Consider the following 13,920-nt stretch of genomic DNA (forward strand, 5'->3'; position numbering starts at 1 on the left):
TTACATAAGTCTAAATTACTAAAAGAACTCTGTACCCCATCTGAATAAACTTTCCTTTCACCGAAAACACCATAATACTGTAAACAACTTCACTTCATCAAACAATACCTATAGTACGTCTTGTAACCGGTTTAGTATATTGCCCTCTAGTGAACTATCCCAAAACAATCGCCGAACTAAATCTGATGAGTATACAACAATACTCACAGAGAATAAAAATACTCTTCAAGGGTGATCAATAACAAATAAGAGACAAATCCAATTTTAGAACCTTGAGCTAAATGTCATAAACACAAACTTGCAGTAGCTTAACTAATTGATTGCATTAGTAAATGAGATGAGAATAGGTGCATTTGAATTTTTTATACACAACATCGATTCTAAGAAACAATATATAAACGATAGCCTTTTGACTAATATTCTTTAAAATTTTCCTTCATCTTGTTTTTGATTATTTAACTTTTTTCTTCCAATCAATACCATCACAAAGCCTGAGCAGCTGAATATCTATCCTATCTACACAATGTTAGCCACATCATCCTCCAGTAAAGTTGTGATTCCTCCAGATTTTAAGTTTACATTACCTCCACGTAAAAGAGCAAGAACAAAGGAAGAAAAGGAGCAAAGAAGAATTGAGAGGGTACTAAGAAATAGAAAGGCTGCTTATGCAAGTAGAGAAAAAAAAAGAAGATATATAAAGTTCTTGGAAAAGAGAAGTAAAATAATGGAAAATATTATGGGTAAATTAGAAAATAGATTGGAAACAATATTTAAAGATGATAAAACAGGTTTGACTTTAGTTAGTGATTACAGAGATTGCCTAAAACTCGAAAAAGAAGAAAATGAAAAATATAATAGAGAAAAGCATAATAATGAAAAAAATACTTTAAGTCTTTATGAACAGCATATTTTAAAGGGAAATGAAGACGAGGATAAAACTGAGCATGCTACTGCTAATTCAGAATCTGAATTGGAAAATCGTAATAATGAGGAACGCTTTAATGAATCAAAATATTCCATTGATTCAAGTACAGCTAATACTTTAGACCAAATTAAAAAAGAGGTAGACGATTCTTTCGTCTTTCCATGCTCTTTTAACAAAGAGCAAGATATTCCACAACAAAATGCATTTCCAGACATGAAAAAACCAGTTTGGCCAAGTTCCACAAACTTTCAAAACTTATACGACCCAAATATTTTCCCTCAAACTAATAATAAAATTAATACCAATATGAATATATCCCCTGCATCTTCAATTTCAAGCATTTCTTCCTTTCAAGTCCAGAACGGTGGCTTCCAGAATGAGTTTTGGAACCCAAACTGGCTTTTACTCCAACAAAAAACTCAAAGTAGAATTCAGAACGTTTTACCAAATTATTACACAAATAACATGAATAACACAATGTTAATGAATACCAGCATTTCAAGTGATGTTCCTGATTCTCCAGCTGAGTTTAACTTGACTCCAGTCTCCGCAAGTTCCTCTCCAACTGAAATATCACAATCTAACGAAGATATTTCTTCAATGAGCATTCAAAAAGATATCCCTTTTGAAGAACAGCCTACAGTTTCTTTCGGTGAAAATATCATTAATTTACAACCTAATCATCAAAGAAGATTTAGTTTTTCAGAATTAGGTAATATTAATTTTCAACAAATGATGTCTAGCAACGGTACGTTCTAATTAAGAGAATATAAAACACTACTTGATGAAAACTAAAAAAATCATAACCCTGCACTCTCAATATTCGTTAACAGTTTTATACAATTAGTAACAGTATTGCTGTATTATTATTTCCTCCATGTGTACTTTATATACATTTTATACATTGCTTTAAAACTTAAGTATATATGTAAATATTTTCACCACTAAGCAACAGATTCATATGTAATAATGAAAATAATAAAAAACAGTTTAAACGTTTAATCCGGAATAATTTCCTCTCTTTCACATTATCTATCTTATCTAAGTCTTATAGGCATCTAAGGATCATTTGTGTAATTCTTAATATTTACTGACAGATATTTTTATAATTTTTTTTTTGACATCGGCTTTTTTGACTTCTTAATTAAGGGTCTATATTTTTATAAAGAATTTCAGATATTTCCAGACCGGAAATTTCATTGCTCATCTCATCGCGTAATATATAAGATTTGGCGTTGGCTCAAATAAAAAAAAAACGAATATATAATAAAAGTATTAGAAAAAACAAGCTACCCTAAACAGCCTTATTAGAGCGATATACATATTTTGAACTTTAAAGTATCTACTAAAAATGAACGTGAACTATGCTTTGTCAAAAGAACATAAGGCGATGATGTCATCACACCTAAATCAAACTGACCCTGAACTAGAATTTATGATAAAGAAAGAAATATATAGACAACAATCTTCCATTGATCTCATTGCATCAGAAAACTGTACCTCCACATCTGTTCTTGATGCATTGGGAACTCCGTTGTTAAATAAATATTCGGAAGGGTACCCAGGTACCAGATACTACGGAGGGAATGAATATATTGATGAAATCGAACTATTATGCCAAAAAAGAGCGCTTATTGCGTTTCGTCTGGATCCTAAAAAGTGGGGTGTTAATGTTCAAGCATTATCTGGGAGTCCAGCCAATTTAGAAGTCTATCAAGCTATTATGAAACCTCATGATAGATTAATGGGCTTATATCTACCTGATGGGGGCCATTTGTCTCATGGCTATTTCACCGAAAACCGTAAAATATCAGCTGTTGCTATATATTTTGAGTCGTTTCCATATAGGCTTGACCAGACTACTGGTTTAATCGATTATGATGCCTTAGAACAAAATGCCCTTATATATCGCCCAAAGGTAATTGTATCAGGCCCAACGTCATATTGCCGATTGATTGATTATAAAAGGTTGAAGAAAATTGCCGATAAATGTAATGCATATCTTATGGTAGATATGTCACATATATCTGGCCTTGTAGCAGGAGGCGTAATACCCTCCCCATTTGACTACGCTGATATCGTTACTACCACAACTCATAAATCGTTAAGGGGACCTCGTGGAGCAATGATATTTTATAGAAGGGGTGCAAGAAGTTGGAATAAAAAAACTAACGAACCCATATATTATGATCTGGAAAATCCAATAAATTTTTCAGTTTTCCCGGGACATCAAGGTGGCCCTCACAATCATACAATTGCAGCTATTGCAACTGCCTTAAAACAAGCTGCCACACCACAATTCCAAGAATACCAACGTCAAGTTCTAATAAATGCCAAAGCTCTAGAATCTGAATTTAAAAAATGGGGCTATAATTTAGTTTCTAATGGGACCGATTCCCATATGATGCTTTTAAATGTTAGAGATAAGGGCACAGATGGTGCCAGAGTAGAGTATGTTTGTGAAAAAATTGCTATTGTTCTCAATAAAAATGCTATTCCTGGTGATAAGTCGGCATTACTTCCCGGAGGTGCCCGTATTGGTACTCCTGCTATGACATCAAGGGGTATGGATGAGGCAGCGTTTTGCAAAATTGTTCAATATATAGATAAAGCCATTAATTTTGCTGTAAATGTCCAACGCTCTCTACCACCTGAATTATTTAGATTAAGAGATTTTAAATCCGCAGTAAATGCAAGATTAGAGGAACTACTGCCACTAAAAAAAGAAATCCAAGAATGGGCTATGCAGTATCCACTACCAGTTTAGAGACAGCAACTGATTATAATTATATTCGAATTAATCAATTATAGGTGAATAAATAAATCATACGTAAAATGCAATGCTATAACAGTTATAAATAACTGATGCTAAAGATGGTCTTGAACATATAGTTGATAGTTATTATATACCATTAAATAGTGGTACCTTGAATAGTGTTTGTTCTTTTTATTAAGTGTCCATTAGTAGTGAAGACGTACTTATCTAATGTATAGTCTAATCCATTACCGAATAACAATAGATAATATTTTAAAGTCTGTGAAAACCAATAGCTAGGTATAATTGCTGGTCCATTATTATCAACTTCTTTAATAACCCATGTCTGCTTTGCACCTTCACCTTCCTTTTGTAACCTCGCTATTATCATATTAAATAATGATTTCCCTAGACTTCTCCATTTCTTTTCTCCAGTGATTCTATACATGTAGAAAATAGACTGGATTGTATATGGTGATAACAGTAAACTCGAATCAAGCTGATTAATCCACAGTGGTTGTTCTGGATTATCTGACCATTCACCATTTTCATTAATAAAGCCAGGTGGCATTTGTAAAATAGATTTCTTACTGTGAGATTTGAAATTTAAAACTTTGGTAATCATATTGTTATCATTTTCTTTTTCTAAAATTGGATGTTTGTTTAAATTTTGAGAAACCTTAATTACAGAATCTGAGCTATCCATTTCATTTCTTAAATAATAACCTTGCTTAATATTATTTATCTTCGATACGCTGTCAAACATACATGAACTTCCATCTAGACAGGGATCATAATATGAATGTTTAGGGAGTATGCCCGAGAATAATGAATTATACTTAATACAGCTAATAGTTAAGTTTTCCGCAATCTTAATATATTCTGATATATTAAAAACTTTAGATCCAAATGCGAATGTAGATGCCAAAGAACATGATTCAATATTCATATCGTAATGTGGGCTGACGTCAATGGACATTTCATTTGTAGTTGGGATAAACCAAGATCTTGTATCGAGTGAAGATATAAAGGTCAGGTTATCATATAGAGGAGTCATTGGGGTGTAAAACATTAATTCTCTAACCGACTCTAGAGCTGATACAAACAATTGTTTGGAAGTTACCCAGGGTTGCTTAATCTTTTTGGTCTTTTCTAATTCTTTTTCATCTTCATTATTATCACTAGTTTTTGAATCTTCTTTTACATTTATTGTTTCTTCACCGGGTTGTGAAGCTTTTAAAGAGCTTTCTGAAAGTTGTAATAGATCGTGGTTGTTCAATAAATGTCTTAATTTCGCTAAAGTATCATATATTGATATAGTATCCCTATCCATTGAAAACGTTTCCTTGCCGTCTAGTTTATCGTCTTTACCAATTTTGAATTTACCTGTTTGATGACATTGAACGAACTTTAAGTCTTCATTAATACTTTTCATTACTTGAGAATCACGAACATGGTCACCTAATGATATCTCCTCTGAACTAAATAGTTGACAACCGGTAGCATCAATGTTAATTGGAAACAAATAATCGATATCGAATTCTTTTGATGAATCTGCCATTATCTTATAAATTCTATAAATTGCATCGAAATATTTGCTTTGACCCGTAAGTTGAGCTAATCTTGTAAATTCTAAAGACATGGAATTTAACTGCCCTAAATTTGAATTTTGATATGGAAATCTATTTTTTAAAGTTGATTGCCAAAAAAAATGAAGAATAGGCATTCTATTTGGAGTATCAAAAGCGCGTAATAAAAAAGATGCTAGCTGCTTTGCCTTCTCTAATAAAATGGTATTCTGAGACAATTCATAACTTGATAATAGACCCCCAAGAACTCTCCTTGACATATCTGCAATATCTGCTACTTTGTAATGTTCCGGAGGAATACTAAAGTTAATCTCCCCGATTAGATCCACAGCCTTAACAAATTCTTCCTGGTTATCAAGAATAAATAGTGTATCTAGTGATTCAATCAAAGTAATTGGCCAATCCACTTCTAACCTACTTTTTGCTCTTGCATATATATTTTCTTGATTCCATGATTTCAAAAATATAGCTTTAATATCTGCCAGCATATCAATTTGTTGTTTACCACCATCTTCAAAATATGTAGCTTGAATTAAATTTTCATTTTCGTTTTCTAATATATTGAAAGATGAGGGTAATGAAACTTCATACAATACTGGATGATTTTCTCTTACCGCTTGCGCTTGTGGAGGTGGTGCTAAATGAGCTTCATTATTTAATTTTTGAGCTTTAGTTTCGAAATCAAATGCAACAGAAATATTAGGGAGTAATAGTGGAAAATATTTATTTTTGACTTTTAATACTGCTGGGTCAGATAAATCTTTACTCGGATCTTTAGGGGGAATATTATTATTAGGGTTATTATTATTGATAGGATTGTCGGAAGAAGAATCATGAATTTTGTTTTTATCACCAAAGGGCCTTGGTAAGCCATTAATATTTTCATTCTGGTTATTATGATTTTTATTATTATTAAATCCAGGAGGGTTCACTAAAGAATCCGCGGTATTATCTGAAGAGATTACTGTATTAATAGATGGAACATATTCGTTCTCAGCATAAGAATTCAACATATTTATCTCATTTTGGAAGGTATAATAGAATAATAAAGAAATAGTTACCACTAGTAAAAGAACAGACTGTATTTTCCTTATAATACCTCGAAGATTTCGTTTTAGGATAATCATAATATTCTTTTTTTAAGTAACAATGGTATCTTATTTCTCCGGACTTTAGTAATTTATAAATACAGTACTATTTCTTTTCGAATTTTTCGCAGTCTTATTCTAGATAGAACTAGCTACTAGTAAACTTTTACCCAATATTTTTTTATAACTCTATTGAAGGTTTCCTGTTCTGAATTGATTTTTAAATATTACAGCCTGTTCATAATAATCCTTAAAGAATTTAAGTATATTTTTTTTCGTTAATTCCCAAAATTCCGATCACGTTGACATATTCCGTCTTAGGTAAATAAATCATTTTCTGCTAATAAAGATCTACGTTGGCTTCTAAATATGTCGCTGACAAAGAAAACAGAATATTATATTAAGAACTAAATAGTGAAGTTGAATATAAAACCGTACCAAGCCTGAGAGATGCAATAATGAAGGTAGATGAGCGCCCCCCCCCCCCCCCCCCTACGTTGATAGGGTAAAACACAATCGAATTTATAAAAGTTTATCTAATTCTTGCAAAATTCTTGTACAAGACCATCTTATTGATGATTCTAAGGATATCATTCCAACAAAACATTTTATAAATGTTTTCCTTAGCAGTTCATCGTTAAGATCTAACAATCTTGGCATCATTCCGATTATAGTGTTTTCTATCTGTTCTTTTGATTCATTTAATATATAAGAATCATCACCATTTTCACCGAACATACCAACAAATGCATCTGCTGAACCATGTTTCATAACTTCTGGCCATTCTTTCCCTGAAGGAATGCCTACTTTGGTAAAAATGGACAAGACTAATTTGATATCACTACCATTGCTCTCTGAATTTGTACCATCTTCAATCATAGCAGGTAAATAATTTAGATTAGTTGCTTCCTTTTGAAACCATTGAGAAACCAATATTAGTAATGACCAAATATCGATTTTTTCAGTATAATTTCGTACTCCGAATAATAACTCTGGTGCTTTAAATATACCAGTTGAGACATCTGTTATTTTCTTATCTAATGGCTCTTGCTTTATTTGTGCGTCACATTGAGTATCATAGGAAATTCCAAAATCACATATTACTAAAGTTATGGAGTTTCCCATAGAAGAATTAATAAGAATATTTTGTGGTTTGATATCACGATGGATGATACCTTGTTTATGGATGTATTCTAATCCGTCTAATAGTTGTCTAAAAAAATCCAAAGCATGATGATTTATATCGAAAATATTTTTCATTCTTGTTATCGGGAAAGAATTAATTCTGTCTTTATCCAATTGATAATAAGCATTAAAGGCTTTTTTATTTTTAAAATGCTTCTTCAAATACTCTGCTAAATTTATATCATATCGCAAAAATAAAATATGAATTTCTTCCCCATCTTCACCTTGTTCTGAATCATAATCTAATAACTGTAAAACATTTAATCTTGGTTCCTTATTTAGTTTTTTCAAAGCATTCAATTCAAAATCTGGATTATGAGGAGGTAGAGCCAAATCCTTTGGTGTTGATTTAATCATGTAAAAATTTGTTGGATAAGCATTGGATTCTTCTGATATTTCAGATAAAGTTGAGAATTTCGTGTGATATATTATCTTTCTTGGTAAAGCTTTCCAATTTGGAGGTAAAGACATTTTTAAGAGGATACAATGCAGTTACGCTTAGTTAATTAATATAATGTTTCTGTTTAAGGTATATTTTTGTCTTTTGTTTTTTTATTAATGAGAAGGCAATCCTTTATTTTTCCTGCCCATAATTGAATAAATAGGCAGAATGCGGATCTACAAAAATAAAGAGTAAGAGTATGATGATAATAAGAGAGATTCTTCGGAGAAAATACGGGTATTAAAGAAAAAGATCCGCCGAAAGTAAATGATTTTCTTAATCATAGAGGGTTATAAAAATATATTAAAAGTTAAGAAGTACAATACTAGAAGGATAAAATCTTATTCCCTTTATTTTGAGTTATAAGTATGTTTAAAAAGTCAAACTATAAAAAAATATGATTTACTTAAGTATCTTACTTTCCTAAAAACATTATCGCCTTAAAGTTAATTTTTTGAGTATTGGCGTAATACAGTAAGAGAAATGAAATTTCGATAAATAGATAAAAAATATAGAATAAAAAGTGATAAAGCCAAATCATTAAAAACTTTAATGTACAAACAAAATCATGATTGAATTATAAGTACGATAACCATACGTTTCGGATTATCTCAATTTCTTGGAAGACACTTCATAATCATAGACTCTATCATCATCATTACCTTCCACTTCCACTTTCATAGCATCTATTTCCTTTACTTGTTCAGTCCAAGTAGCCATATTTTGTTCCTGTGGATTGAACAATTCGTCTTCTGGTTTTCTATAAGAACCACCTAATCTATCCCATAGAGTAGTGAATTGACCATAATTATAATTGAAATATAGATGATGAACAGTGTGACAAGCAGTACCGTTAACATATGGGTTGTTGGACATGTGATTACCATCATGAATCATGACAGTCCAGAAATTGACAAATGAAAATAAGAATAGATATAAGACTTTGTTTAATGGCATTAGCATTGGGTAAATATGGTAAGGTAATGATTGGAAATAACCATCTACAGGATGGAACGCATGTGATGCAAATGGTGTACAAACAAGCCATTTATGATGTGGTTTGTGTAAATGCTTATACACTAATGGCCAATGTAACCATCTGTGTAACAAATAAATACCACAATCAGTAAACATGATAAATGTAACCAATTCTTGTAAGATGCTCCATTTACCATGTGGACCAAAATCAATATGTAAATTTGAATGGCCATGTAATTCTAAAATAAACCATGGAACTGTTAACATTGACATCACAGGAATGGCAGACATGGCCAATCTAATTTCCAAGATCATTTGATTTTTCAAATATCTTGGATGATTGAAAATATTCTTATCAAAAACAAACATATAACTTAAGGAAGCTGTTACGAAATATAAAATCCAGCCAAACACTGTAACAATAGCCAACATTGATATAAATTGTCTAATGACATTAAAACGTGGGAAGATGGAACCAAAGGAAGCTTCAGACATTTCCATCAAATATGGAGTATACCCGTATATTTCTGGGTTTATCCTACTGGTCCAAGGAACATTTTTAATTTGATTGTTTAACCCTGTCACTAGACATGATACGTTACTAGTCCCTGTAGACAACTGCAACTTAGAAACCCATTTTGGATCGATGGTGGTTGCCATCGATACGGGAAAAAACCTAGTATACCAATTATCTAAGAAATACGAATCACAAACCTCTAATACTAAATCCATGGTGATATCTTTTAAGGAATGTGTATGATAAGTACTTTACTTTTAAAAGCTATTATAACGATTGTTCTGAGTAAATAAACTGTAACTCGGCTAGTCCTGCGTAATTTTCCAGCGACTGAATCAACCTTACTGAACTGGCGTACCTACCTTCTCCACGATTAATCTCTACGAAATCATCATACCAGGCTCTTATATACTACAATCTACCCATAGATTATTCGTTCCGCATCGTTGACGCTTGTACGAATCGTGTACAATACTGTATCTGCATCGTATCTGACAGGCTCCACGGCTTGCGGTGATTATAAATTGCGCCGATGTCCTGCCATTGTGGGTGTCGTATAGCATTTACGAGGGCGTTTACCGGGCATTAGCCTCGTTTAGATGCGTCCTCGTAAAAGTGCGCTTAGGCGGCGCCCCCAGGGCTCGAACGGGCGCGTGAGCCGCAAAAGGTATTTGTGTTCGAGGCCACGCTTACCATGACTGTACTTCAAGAATGTGTTGAGTTTGTTGAATGTGTTGAGTTTATTCACTACGCTGGTTGGCCCAAGCTATGGGTACAAGATAAGACAAATGACGTACGGTAAAGAAGTTATGTTGTTAGAGGGAAAAAAAATATATAACGTGAGTTTAGCACGGGCTAATATACAAGTATCTATAAACCGGCGTCGCATTTAAGAGGTTGGGTGCAATAGAGATTAGTCCGTAGCCTCTCCGATGTCACCACGAAGCCAAGCTAGGGCTAGTGGGTGCAGTGAGTCGACTTTGCAGATGCTCACACTACCAGGGGTGTTACCTGTGGTAACAGCTTTCTTGGTTTTCTTGTTGTCATCGGAACTGAAACTGACATCCTTGGCATAATCCAAGCGTTGTACGATTTCACCGCCATTGATATGTATAACATAGTTTGGCCATTCTGCAAGACCATCAAAAATATGTGTCGCGTAGATAACGGAGCATTTACGTGTCTCAGTTTCCCATTTTAAGAAATCTAGCAACTTGCTTCTTGCAATGACATCGAGATCCACAGTAACTTCATCTAGCAGCAATACTCTCCATGGTTTCAATAGCCCCATGATCAATTGTACTCTTCTCTTTTGACCATCACTTAAACGATGCATTCTCCATGTTAAATCTACACTTAGCATATCGATTAGTTTATCACCACGCTCTTTGAAATGTTGATAACCAATACTATTGAGTAATTCAAGAATTCCAATATCTCTATTGATGATGTTCATATGACACCATTCAGTACCCAAATAAGTAGTATTTTGGCACTCTTCTTCGCCACTCACATCCATACTTGTAGGTGAAAATGGATCAAGTCCATTAACCAAAATATTCCCGTTCAAACATAAATGTTTACCACTGATTAATCTCAACAAAGTAGATTTACCGGCACCATTGCAACCAATTAATAATGTTCTTGTATTCCAAGGTATAGAAAGTTCAATATTTTTTAATGCTGGAGTTTCATGTTCAGGAAACTTATAAGTTAGGTTTTTAATTTCAACAGCTTTTGACATTAGCAGTATTTTATTGACATTTCTTACACGAACAATAAATGTATTACAGAAACTATTCTATATATGACACATTCTTCATTGGTTTTTATAGATCTATTGGGATAGTCAAGATTTTTCCTAATGCTTAAATGAATTTTCAGATCTCGGGAATGCATCTTACCCGAGATTCTCCGAAAACATATCTTTTATCACGTGATTTTATAAACATTCATTCGTATGTTTGTTCGAGTCTTCAAATCACCTTTATTTGATTCATTTGGATTACTTAAGGATCTAACCAATTGAATATGATTTATTTCCTATTTTCTAACCTCAAGGTTTCTCATTCTCAATTACTACTATTATTTAAAAAAATTTTGAATTTTTTTTTGATTTTATTGATTTTTGATATTTTTTGTGGTCAGAAAATATTAAATACTCGAAGATTTGTAATTTACCGAATTGGGTAATTACATGATTTGTTTCAAATTTGAGGTTTGACACTTACAGTTAAAAACATTTTTAAAAGAAAATTCAATTTGCTATTAATCTTTAAAGGAAATTTAGATCAAAAAACTTATTAGACAAAGCTGCAATGATCATAGTTTCATCTCTTAAAATAGTTATTTACTTTCTCCTCATATTACTATAAAATATGCCATTACCTGCATAGTATACTAGTAAAACACCCTATTTCCTGTTATCTCTTTACGAAAATAGTAATTTACATGATTAATTAAATGTTTTGTATAATGATTGTTTCATGTTAATCTATACTACAAAAAAAAAAAAACGAATATTTTTATCTGTCATATTTATACTGATATTATTTTATCATTAAAATATAAAAATTCTTTTCCAATATTCTCTGAAAAAAAAGTATCAAATAAATTAATTACATCTGAACAGTAGTGTCTCAATTTTAAATGCAAGAAACTTCAGAAGCAATCTCTCCTCTATATTATGATAAAAACTACGATCCAAGATACAGTTTGCTTTCCTTTACCTCCATCTATGGAGATGGGACACAGATAACGTTTGATGACCTTCAATATTTTATTAATAACTTAACAACTTCAGGTATACTATTTGGTGTTCGTTTTGGTTCTTCATTCATGACGCTATTAATCATGTGGATGGTTTACCAAAAAAAAAATACCCCAATATTTATCATAAATCAAGTTGCTTTATTGTTAATTATATTACACGATATTCTTGAATTTGCATATTTATTTTCAAATCTAAGTTCTGCAGCTTTTTCTTTAACAGGATTTAGTCAGTTTATTACGAGAAATAATATTCATATTTATGGTGCTATCAATATTTTCCAAGTACTACTTGTTGCAACTATTGAAGTTTCATTAGTATATCAAATTAAAGTTATATTTGCAGGTACAACTTCTAAAAAACACGGAATCCAGGGTTTGCTTGTTGGCACAAGCTTCTTAGGATTAGCAACTACCGCAATGTATTTTGTTACTGCCATAACAGGTATGGTTTCCATGTATAAAGATGTAAATACTGCAAATGCAAAATATTTCAATGTTGCAGCCATTCTATTAACTTCTTCCATTAATCTAACAACAATTATTTTGGTTATTAAATTAGTTTTAGCAATTAAATCAAGAAGATATCTAGGCTTGAAACAATTTAGTTCATTCCATATTTTATTAATTATGCTATCTCAAACCTTAATTATTCCTTCTATTCTTCTAATTTTATCATATAGCTTAACTGCTAATAGAGGTACAGATAAATTATTTAGTGTGGGCACATTATTAGCAGTATTATCTCTACCATTGTCTTCTTTGTGGGCTACTTCAGCAAATACTCAAAGTAAACCCGAATATGATACATCAAGCTATACTTTACCCACCAGCAGTGGAGAATCTTATTTGACTTTTGAAAATAATGGACTATATTCTCCTTCAAATAATGGGAAGGGTAAAAAGCAAGGCACAATCGATAATATCATTTCTAAAGTTTCATTTAAAAGCCATAAAAAGGTTTTACCAAATATGAAACAAACTAAGTCACAGTCTGAAAGTGCAACTTCAAACGAATCCTCTTTTCTTTCAGAAACCACAGTACATGATTTAGAAAAGCAAAGTAAGCTTAATGCTACATATAGTATCACAAAAGAAGTAAGTGATGACTTTGAAGTATATACACCCACAACAGCGGCAGAAAATGAAGCTCGAACATTTTGGACAGAGAACTCTTCCATAAAGAGTCAATTTCAGAACCTAAAGAAACAAGATACCATCCAGGAATCTTGCGAAGATTTAGATAGTGCTATAATTGAAACTTTAGCTCAAAATTTAGATGATGGGATGATAAAAACCAAAAAGGTGGAATATAAGCATTTTCAATAAGAAAATTATTCACCATTGCACTTATTCTAATATACACTCCGACGAAATTTTAACTTTGAAATTTAATTTTATTTTTTCTACTATTTTTATTTCTTAATAATTCTTTTATTTATTTATTATTTAATTTTTTTTAATTTATTCAAATAATTACCTATTATCAGCTTCTATTTATACCATTTTATAATATTAAATACTCAATGAGCCCATTATTCCTTAAATAAAACACCCAGTTTCAGTTAAATGGATATTAAATTCTAAATTGAAAAATTTAAGATTAAATTATTCCCATTGTTATTTTCAGTTTTATTATATAGTTTCTTCTTAAAAGAGCCATGTTTCTGCA

General features: G+C 31.8%; 7 protein-coding genes across 7 annotated transcripts; 3 read left to right on the forward strand and 4 right to left on the reverse strand.

Moving 5' to 3' along the window:
* Positions 1-523: 523 nt before the first annotated feature.
* Positions 524-1,684, forward strand: TBLA0D02470 (bZIP transcription factor; the record flags this gene model as incomplete). Its single annotated transcript, XM_004180222.1, has 1 exon — positions 524-1,684. One exon carries the CDS (start codon positions 524-526, stop codon positions 1,682-1,684), a length of 1,161 nt encoding a protein of 386 aa, XP_004180270.1.
* A 592-nt stretch (positions 1,685-2,276) lies between these two features.
* Positions 2,277-3,692, forward strand: SHM2 (glycine hydroxymethyltransferase SHM2; the record flags this gene model as incomplete). Its single annotated transcript, XM_004180223.1, has 1 exon — positions 2,277-3,692. The coding sequence occupies one exon, from the start codon at positions 2,277-2,279 to the stop codon at positions 3,690-3,692; it is 1,416 nt and encodes a 471-aa protein (XP_004180271.1).
* Positions 3,693-3,837: 145 nt separating this feature from the next.
* Positions 3,838-6,396, reverse strand: MNL2 (putative mannosidase MNL2; the record flags this gene model as incomplete). The annotated part of the gene is made up of 1 exon (XM_004180224.1): positions 3,838-6,396. One exon carries the CDS (start codon positions 6,394-6,396, stop codon positions 3,838-3,840), a length of 2,559 nt encoding a protein of 852 aa, XP_004180272.1.
* A 483-nt stretch (positions 6,397-6,879) lies between these two features.
* Positions 6,880-8,013, reverse strand: CAK1 (cyclin-dependent protein kinase-activating kinase CAK1; the record flags this gene model as incomplete). The annotated part of the gene is made up of 1 exon (XM_004180225.1): positions 6,880-8,013. One exon carries the CDS (start codon positions 8,011-8,013, stop codon positions 6,880-6,882), a length of 1,134 nt encoding a protein of 377 aa, XP_004180273.1.
* A 577-nt stretch (positions 8,014-8,590) lies between these two features.
* ERG3 (C-5 sterol desaturase) lies at positions 8,591-9,694 on the reverse strand (the record flags this gene model as incomplete). Its single annotated transcript, XM_004180226.1, has 1 exon — positions 8,591-9,694. One exon carries the CDS (start codon positions 9,692-9,694, stop codon positions 8,591-8,593), a length of 1,104 nt encoding a protein of 367 aa, XP_004180274.1.
* Positions 9,695-10,392: 698 nt separating this feature from the next.
* On the reverse strand, positions 10,393-11,223 carry CAF16 (putative ATP-binding cassette family ATPase CAF16; the record flags this gene model as incomplete). Its single annotated transcript, XM_004180227.1, has 1 exon — positions 10,393-11,223. One exon carries the CDS (start codon positions 11,221-11,223, stop codon positions 10,393-10,395), a length of 831 nt encoding a protein of 276 aa, XP_004180275.1.
* Positions 11,224-12,128: 905 nt separating this feature from the next.
* On the forward strand, positions 12,129-13,577 carry STE2 (alpha-factor pheromone receptor STE2; the record flags this gene model as incomplete). Its single annotated transcript, XM_004180228.1, has 1 exon — positions 12,129-13,577. One exon carries the CDS (start codon positions 12,129-12,131, stop codon positions 13,575-13,577), a length of 1,449 nt encoding a protein of 482 aa, XP_004180276.1.
* Positions 13,578-13,920: the final 343 nt, after the last annotated feature.

This window comes from Henningerozyma blattae, chromosome 4 (assembly GCF_000315915.1).
Source record: "Henningerozyma blattae CBS 6284 chromosome 4, complete genome".
Taxonomy (NCBI): domain Eukaryota; kingdom Fungi; phylum Ascomycota; class Saccharomycetes; order Saccharomycetales; family Saccharomycetaceae; genus Henningerozyma; species Henningerozyma blattae.